The 9,552-nt window shown below is 38.4% G+C and overlaps 1 protein-coding gene across 1 annotated transcript; it reads left to right on the plus strand.

Moving 5' to 3' along the window:
- Positions 1-1,022: 1,022 nt before the first annotated feature.
- LOC121368827 (ras-related protein Rab-7a-like) lies at positions 1,023-2,128 on the plus strand (the record flags this gene model as incomplete). The annotated part of the gene is made up of 2 exons (XM_041493573.1): positions 1,023-1,160; positions 1,817-2,128. Coding segments are annotated over 2 exons (435 nt in total), but the record flags the coding sequence as incomplete, so codon positions are not given.
- Between the last annotated feature and the right edge of the window lie 7,424 nt (positions 2,129-9,552).

Consider the following 9,552-nt stretch of genomic DNA (forward strand, 5'->3'; position numbering starts at 1 on the left):
GCTCCTAATTTCATATTTTGTTGGTGTCGTGGGCCTACTGTCGAACGATATCGTTTCATTCTTTGGTTCGTAATGGGCATGTTGTAACCTGTTACTTGGGGCGGACAAAGGGTCGAATGGTTTTATATTTAGTTTTGTTTCTGTTGTTACAAGTGTTCTCGCTGCTCAATGTATTGCATTTTGCCGCCACGCTTTCGTGTTTTGCCGCCCCCTTTATGTTTTTCCAGCCCTCTTTATTTTCCCGCATCCTACTATATTTTACAGAACCCAGCTCCGCTATTTCATATTGGACACTTTTTTTCACACTGAAAAAAAAACCCCTCATCAGTCGGCACACCCGACATCAAAGAAAACAAGCCGTGGTGTGGAAAAACTTCAGTAGCTTACGATAGTTACCGTAACGTAATTTAACACTATTAACACTAAAGATAAATTTTTGTTTTTTATTGTTATGTATAATACGCACCCCCATTTTTAACCTGTATTTTTTTTTGGGGGGGGGGGGGGGGGGGGGGGAGTGCATAATACATGGGGAAATATGGTACTTCAAACCAAACTGAAATTATTTTTTAAAAACCCCACATTTTTGTAGGAGCATGGGACGGACAGTAGTCTGCCAGTGTATAGAACAATATATTATTAACAATATTATAATATACAGTGTCTTCACTTAAAATGATTTACAGTAGAATCTCATTGCGTCGTATACACCGCAACACTCGAACCAAAAATAATGTCCCGAGTTACACTTGCACATTGTTGAGCCATTGGGATTCAAGTGTATATATATAGATATATTGACAAAACACAATTAAGAACACTTAGTAAGTGATCAATATGTGGAAAACAAAATCAAAAGACTGATATACCGTCAGACTGGTAGTTGCAGTTTTTAACTCGTCTATCAGAATTTTTACTTTCGTTTGGCAAGCGGGCAAGTACTTTCTACAGACCTGGCTTCATCAGTTGTAAGCCTGACTGTAAACATTCTTGAATTACTTGCTATTTGATTTTGCTGTTTGACTGCTTTCAGTGTTGGAAAGACGTCACTGATGAACCAGTATGTAAACAAAAAGTTCAGTAACCAGTACAAAGCAACAATAGGTGCAGATTTTTTAACAAAAGAAGTTATGGTTGATGACAGACTTGTGACGATGCAGGTATTGTTCGTTTGTTTGTTTGTTGTGTTTTGTTTTGTTTCTTATTCATCATAAAAAGAATATCCTGGTATCTTTAAAGGCCCAGTTCCATGAATTGCTAAGGTTGCTTTGGTCTAATCATGGATTATTGATTTTAACAGTGGATCAACAGTCTTTCTTTCTTGTTAAAATTAACTTTATTGGCATTAGATTGCAGTAAAATTTTCACTAGTCCACCAGACAAATACATCTAAAATCTACTTGTCCAACAATATTTTTTATTTGTCCAAATAAATAGTTTGTTTTATTCAAGTACAAGGACAATGTTTTTCATTACTCAGAATGAAACTTCATTGAAAATTTTCACTTGTCCACTGGACAACCACTAAGGTACATTTTGTTTGTCCGAGCAGATTATCACTTGTCAGGACAAACGGACAAGTGCTTATTTTGAAAACTGGATTGAGAACTAGTACCCTGTGCCTGGTATATCAAAGGCCTTGGTACCTGCTGTCCTATCTGTGGGAAAAGTGCATATAAAAGACCCCTCGCTGCTAATCAGTAAATAATTTCTCGTCTTACTGTGTAGTCCAAGAATTGCATATAACATGTGTTAAGACCCATAACTGCTAAATGTGTTGAGCCGTGCACAACAAATATTTGATTGTCTACCTCAGATCTGGGACACTGCTGGTCAAGAGAGGTTCCAGAGTTTGGGCGTGGCGTTCTACCGCGGTGCGGACTGCTGTGTGTTAGTGTTCGACGTGACCATGCCCAACACATTCAAGTCACTGGATAGCTGGAGAGACGAGTTCCTCATTCAAGCCAGCCCACGCGACCCAGAAAACTTCCCATTTGTAGTCATTGGCAACAAAATTGATTTGGAAAACAGAGTGGTAAGTAAATGTTTACAGATACCAGGAAATATACTGACCCCCAAAAGAAACTTTACAAGGCTTGAAATTGTATTGTAGAAAACCAAAATCAATGTGCTCTAGTGGTGTCATTAAGCCAAAAAAAACTATAATTTTTTTTTATAGAAGACGAACAAACAGCAACCCCTGTAATTAAGAAAATTACCATGGCAAAAAAAATGCAGTGGAAAAATCTGAATGATGTTGCAAACATATTTTATTGTACAAAGAACAAAAGAATTCGGCACAAGTTTAACAAGTTACATCTGAATGATGAATTTGTTATTTGTTTCGTTTGCCAATATGCTGTAAGATTCATTTATACCAGTGGTATTCATCGACTGAAAGTGATGTAACAGTTAACACGCGAATGACTCATGCACAATCAAGAACAATGGGTTTGTAAGGAGATGACACTTTCTGTATACAGCATAGTCCTTCCGCAGTGATGTGCCAGTTCATTCTTTATATTTTAATTATATTACATCAAAGTGTCAGAATATATTTAATGCGATATACAATTAAAATAATTTTATTTAATAAAGGCATAATTTGTATTAGGAAATCTTGTCACCAAGACCGAATGCCCTCCTTTCAAATCCAAGTAAATCTGTATAGTTTTTTTTCTTTTGTGTTAGGCTACTTGGCACCAGAAAATGGAAGTATATTTTGTCAAAATAAATTACAGAGAAAATGTTATTAAACTATCGGAATGATCTCTCTTTATATATGTATCTCTACAAATATCAGACCGACCATAACACTTCAAGTGACCAGTAGAAGTGTAATAAATAAGACATCCATACTGTGCCATAGTGGTCCCTGCAATGCACGTGTTATGAACAGTCGACAGAGTTCAATGACCCAGTTGCTGTTAATTTACATGCATTTTTAATCATGCCCGATGGCGCCAAGATTCAGGTACATAATAATAACGTTAGTAGTATCAGGGCCTTCCTGGGGCCATGACCTACTTTCCGTGACCTTGACCTTGATGACGTCACGGACTACTGTGCCGTGACCTCGTCCTATATAGATCCATGACCTACTTTCCGTGACCTTGATGACGTCACGTGACCTCGTCCTATATAGCGCCATGACCTACTTTCCGTGACCTTGACCTTGATGACGTCACGGCCTTGTGCCGTGACCTCGTCCTGTATAGCCCCATGACCTACTTTCCGTGGCCCTGACCTACTTAGACTGGCCTTGACCTTGATGACGTCACGGACTACTGTACCGTGTGCAACGTCCTACTGGCCCTGACCTACTTAGACTGACCGTGACCTACTTAGACTGGCCTACTGTGCCGTGTGCAACGTCCTACTGACCCCGGCCCCTGACCTACTTAGACCGGCCCCTGACCTACTTAGACCGGCCCCTGACCTACTTAGACTAACACGAAAGAGTATAAAAAGGCTAGATACGGTTTCATTATCATTCGCTCGCCGAAAACGACCACATCTACTACGTCATTGTTATTCGTTTGAGATATTTCGTCATTGTTAGAAGAAGATTCGTTTGGATCATTGTGAGAGATTTTGTCACTGTTAGAAATCGACTGGATCAAGACTTGAAAATAGTAAGTTAATTTTCTTATACTGATTTAGTTTGAAGATCTATGTGTTTGCAGTGGTGGACAACGTTTTAACAAATGATACTTTTTGAAAATCGTTCTTTCTTCAAGCACGGTGAAATAAATAACAATTTTACATTGAAAGTGTTCTAAACACGGAAGCAGTTGTTCTTGTATGCAACGTCATTCAAAGACTGACGTCATTCAAACATTATAAACGTGTTATACTCTCACCCCTGTTGAGTCGTTGTCTCTATTAAGTCGTGTCATTTCACCTCTTTTTAAAGTACCTACCGTTTGTTTACGTTCTAAGTCTGTAAGATGTGTAGACAGTCAAATAGCTACGAAATTTTTATGTATATCCAATTATTTGTTACCTTAAAAAATAGCTTTTCTACACAGGAACCAAAATAGGTCAAAAACACATGACCCGTATGACAATTAAAACATTTGTAGTTTTCGTAATTTATGGCGATCATGCCCAAAATATCTATCGAAGTGTCGTCTGCATGCTTATTTTTATGCATTAGTGAGTGACGTCAGTAAAAATGTGAGGTCACACGTCAATCGTTTTTTTATGCACGCAAATATGGGCGCTAACTAAACGTAAACTAAGATCAATACAGTTTTAAAAATATGGATATTACTACAATATATATATAGTGAGTATTATATTTGAATACATATTTTTAAATCATACACTTATTTCCTGAAAAAAATATGTGTTTAATCTAGAGCGTTGACCTTGCAAATAATACATTGACAGGATAGCGGGCGAATCGTAGGTCACGTAAAGGTGGTTCAGTCGAATTGTTAATAACAAATATATGCGAATGTGCCCTGATTAGTGTCATTGACAAGGCATCATACTCATAAACCTGTTATTTTTTTTATTATTTTTTTTTTATTTCTTTAATTTTTATAATCAAACTGTCCAGATCTTCTTTGATCTTAGTCCTGGAAAAAAAGAAATAGTTTTTCAAATGTGATGCTCTCAAAAAAAGTTAATATTCCTGAAAAGCTTAATATATATATGTAATAATTGCACGATACTCAGTTTAATACCATTTTATAAAATCATGTCTAGACATTGTAGTGGTATAGAGAACATCCCCTCACCCACTCAGATTAATTCGGACGTCCCTATGACACATGTCATCCGCTGGATCTTAATTATATGAAAGACAACAAAAACAAACCAGCACGATTTTACAAGAACAGTCAGGTAGTGTGTGTTTTAGTAAACATACTTACATATCAGTGTTCTTGGGGGGATTTAACATACCCCTCAGAACAGGGTAGGTGCCAGTGGCTGCTGTGGTGGTGGTGGTGGTGGTGGTGGTGGTGGCTGGTGGTGGTGGTGGTGGTGGTGGTGGTGGTGGTGGCCGCGGCTAAAGCCACATAATATTCGTCACTGGAAATATACAAAAATTTACATCAAAATACAAGCATTGATGAAAGCCGTGTATATTGTAACCTTTCGAACATCGCCAGTTCACGTCGATCACTTCAACAGTCAACATCATGAATCAGTGTCACATTTGCGAAAAGAAATATGTTTGGACCCACGACCTAACTCGGCACGTACGAAATAAACATGGACTCTTGGAATCTGACAATAAGCCTTCCCAGCAGCAGCAGCAGCAGCAGCAGCAGCAGCAGCAGCAGCAGCAGCAGCAGCAGCAGCAGCAGCAACAACAGCAGCAGCTTGAAACCGATCACGCCCGAACATTGGCGTCTTCAGCCTAATGGTTTAGAGACGGGGCCGTCCGAATGGTATAAAAGCACGAACGTAACGGCGAATGTCTCAGAAGAGTTGCAGCCACCGACGAAGAAAGAGCTCTACATGCAAATCATGCAAAGAAACGCATTCAAGAGAAAACTACCAGGCATACCCGCCTACGAAAGTGACGACGAAGAAGATGATGAGGTAGAACCCTATCTGAAAAAAGTCAAGAGAATGCAGTCTTGCGATACGTGTGGTCTGGTCTTTAAAGACGGAAGCGACTTGCAGCGACACGTGAAAACGTGCGAAGAGGGAAATGAAAAAGAAGAAGAGCCGTCGCCCGACCTGGAAAACGAAGGCATTCGTCTCATGGTGGAACGTGTATTCGACATCAATCGTGACTATCTCCAAAACAAGAGGAAACGCTACGAAGAAAAAAAAAAACATGTCCCAAGATGCCATTGAAAGAAACATGAAGACATTGCAATGGAAGTTATTTAAAGACACGTACTCTCGCTTCCTGACCTATATGCATTACTTTGACAAAGGTCCCAACACCAGAAAATTTTTACAGTTTGTGAATCCAGACAAAGATGTGAGACCACAGATTCGTTCTAAATTAAATCAGTATCGTTCATGGATCGGCGAATATTTGGATGAACAAGACGACGACGATACCGACGATGAGGAGGACGACGATGATGAAGAGAAATGAACACTCATATTATTCACATGTCGCCCTTAAGGCCTCTCGATGTAACCCAGTGTGTGTCCATTTTATATATGTGTCAGTGATTTGTAATTTAGAAATAAATGAAAAACCAAACCATTGCGTTTGTTTTTTGTGTTTTTTACTCTATGACTAGATTTGTGATTGGATATTACTACCGCTACTTTATAGTAGCAAGAGCTGTGTGTACAAGACAGAACATACCACGATCTTTGATATACCAGACATAATACACTAGTTGGCTATAGCTTAATGGGCCACCGACGGGGATCGATCCTAGATCGACCACTGTATTTACCTATTTGGTAATTAAAAGATCATAGTTTAGGTCGGAGCGTCTTTTATTTCAATATCACAATCTACTGAATGTAAAACATTTTTTTTTGTATATGAACACAATGAAAGGGGATTGTTTCAATGAACTGTTACAAAGTATAACATGTGACACGCTTAGCACTGATAGCAGCCAGAGACGGATCCCTGGGGTGTGCAACCTGAGGGGTGCTGTCAAAGTACTGTCTTTTTTGGAGGGAGAGGCCCCTGGTCACAGGGACCATGGTTTACTCGAATTTATTATAATAGTGTAGGGTATCACAGGAAGTTTTTATTTTATTTATAAATAATTTGTCCCCTCCTAGTTGCTGCTTGGAAAGTGTAATTATGAAGAAAACAATTCTCATTGGGTCAGGGAGATTCAAGGTTTCTAGGTCGATGACCTAGTTCTTCAGTAGGTTACTGGAACAGTGATGGGTATAAATTCAAACACATTTTTTGTTACAACAGATCAAGATGGACACCATCAATGACAACGCGTAAGTTTAAAATTATTTATGATATATACATTTTGATAAACTAATATATAAAGAAATATTTACTGCTTTGATTCTTTATTTTTGGCAAAATGTTAGTTAAATCATGTCAAATGTATCATTTTAAAATCAGTATTGTTTGGTTCCAAATTATTTTTTACATCAAAAGTTTAGTTTAAAAATCCCATTCACGATAAAACTAATAAATGTCTTTTCTCTTTTTCAGAATAGATCAGTTTGACCTAGAAAGTCTCCTGGACCAGTGGAGGTAAGATTTTTGTTATAGCTCACTATCGTCCTAGTTGATTTTTTTTTAAATTTCACCATGTTTTATGTTCCACACGGCGATGTTCGAAAGGTTACAATATACACGGCTTTCATCAATGCTTGTATTTTGATGTAAATTTTTGTATATTTCCAGTGACGAATATTATGTGGCTTTAGCCGCGGCCACCACCACCGCCACCACCACCACAGCAGCCACCACCACCACCACCACCACCACCACAGCAGCCACTGGCACCTACCCTGTTCTGAGGGGTATGTTAAATCCCCCCAAGAACACTGATATGTAAGTATGTTTACTAAAACACACACTACCTGACTGTTCTTGTAAAATCGTGCTGGTTTGTTTTTGTTGTCTTTCATATAATTAAGATCCAGCGGATGACATGTGTCATAGGGACGTCCGAATTAATCTGAGTGGGTGAGGGGATGTTCTCTATACCACTACAATGTCTAGACATGATTTTATAAAATGGTATTAAACTGAGTATCGTGCAATTATTACATATATATATTAAGCTTTTCAGGAATATTAACTTTTTTTGAGAGCATCACATTTGAAAAACTATTTCTTTTTTTCCAGGACTAAGATCAAAGAAGATCTGGACAGTTTGATTATAAAAATTAAAGAAATAAAAAAAAAAAATAAAAAAAAAATAACAGGTTTATGAGTATGATGCCTTGTCAATGACACTAATCAGGGCACATTCGCATATATTTGTTATTAACAATTCGACTGAACCACCTTTACGTGATCTACGAATCGCCCGCTATCCTGTCAACGTATTATTTGCAAGGTCAACGCTCTAGATTAAACACATATTTTTTTCAGGAAATAAGTGTATGATTTAAAAATATGTATTCAAATATAATACTCACTATATATATATTGTAGTAATATCCATATTTTTAAAACTGTATTGATCTTAGTTTACGTTTAGTTAGCGCCCATATTTGCGTGCATAAAAAAACGATTGACGTGTGACCTCACATTTTTACTGACGTCACTCACTAATGCATAAAAATAAGCATGCAGACGACACTTCGATAGATATTTTGGGCATGATCGCCATAAATTACGAAAACTACAATTGTCATACGGGTCATGTGTTTTTGACCTATTTTGGTTCCTGTGTAGAAAAGCTATTTTTTAAGGTAACAAATAATTGGATATACATAAAAATTTCGTAGCTATTTGACTGTCTACACATCTTACAGACTTAGAACGTAAACAAACGGTAGGTACTTTAAAAAGAGGTGAAATGACACGACTTAATAGAGACAACGACTCAACAGGGGTGAGAGTATAACACGTTTATAATGTTTGAATGACGTCAGTCTTTGAATGACGTTGCATACAAGAACAACTGCTTCCGTGTTTAGAACACTTTCAATGTAAAATTGTTATTTATTTCACCGTGCTTGAAGAAAGAACGATTTTCAAAAAGTATCATTTGTTAAAACGTTGTCCACCACTGCAAACACATAGATCTTCAAACTAAATCAGTATAAGAAAATTAACTTACTATTTTCAAGTCTTGATCCAGTCGATTTCTAACAGTGACAAAATCTCTCACAATGATCCAAACGAATCTTCTTCTAACAATGACGAAATATCTCAAACGAATAACAATGACGTAGTAGATGTGGTCGTTTTCGGCGAGCGAATGATAATGAAACCGTATCTAGCCTTTTTATACTCTTTCGTGTTAGTCTAAGTAGGTCAGGGGCCGGTCTAAGTAGGTCAGGGGCCGGTCTAAGTAGGTCAGGGGCCGGGGTCAGTAGGACGTTGCACACGGCACAGTAGGCCAGTCTAAGTAGGTCACGGTCAGTCTAAGTAGGTCAGGGCCAGTAGGACGTTGCACACGGTACAGTAGTCCGTGACGTCATCAAGGTCAAGGCCAGTCTAAGTAGGTCAGGGCCACGGAAAGTAGGTCATGGGGCTATACAGGACGAGGTCACGGCACAAGGCCGTGACGTCATCAAGGTCAAGGTCACGGAAAGTAGGTCATGGCGCTATATAGGACGAGGTCACGTGACGTCATCAAGGTCACGGAAAGTAGGTCATGGATCTATATAGGACGAGGTCACGGCACAGTAGTCCGTGACGTCATCAAGGTCAAGGTCACGGAAAGTAGGTCATGGCCCCAGGAAGGCCCTGATACTACTAACGTTGCAGTTACTGTTATAATGTTTACTTTCAATCTGTTTTCAGTTTCACAAAATATATTTTATTTTTAACACTAACAGTAAGGAAAAAATACATTTTGAAAAAGAATCCAATATAGTCCACAGCAAAAATATGCTGCAGATAGCGAAAAACTCTGCGGCAATCTCCACAGTATTGCCAATTGCCGTGGCAATTGCATGGGT

Source organism: Gigantopelta aegis, chromosome 3, assembly GCF_016097555.1.
Source record: "Gigantopelta aegis isolate Gae_Host chromosome 3, Gae_host_genome, whole genome shotgun sequence".
Classification (NCBI taxonomy): Eukaryota; Metazoa; Mollusca; class Gastropoda; order Neomphalida; family Peltospiridae; genus Gigantopelta; species Gigantopelta aegis.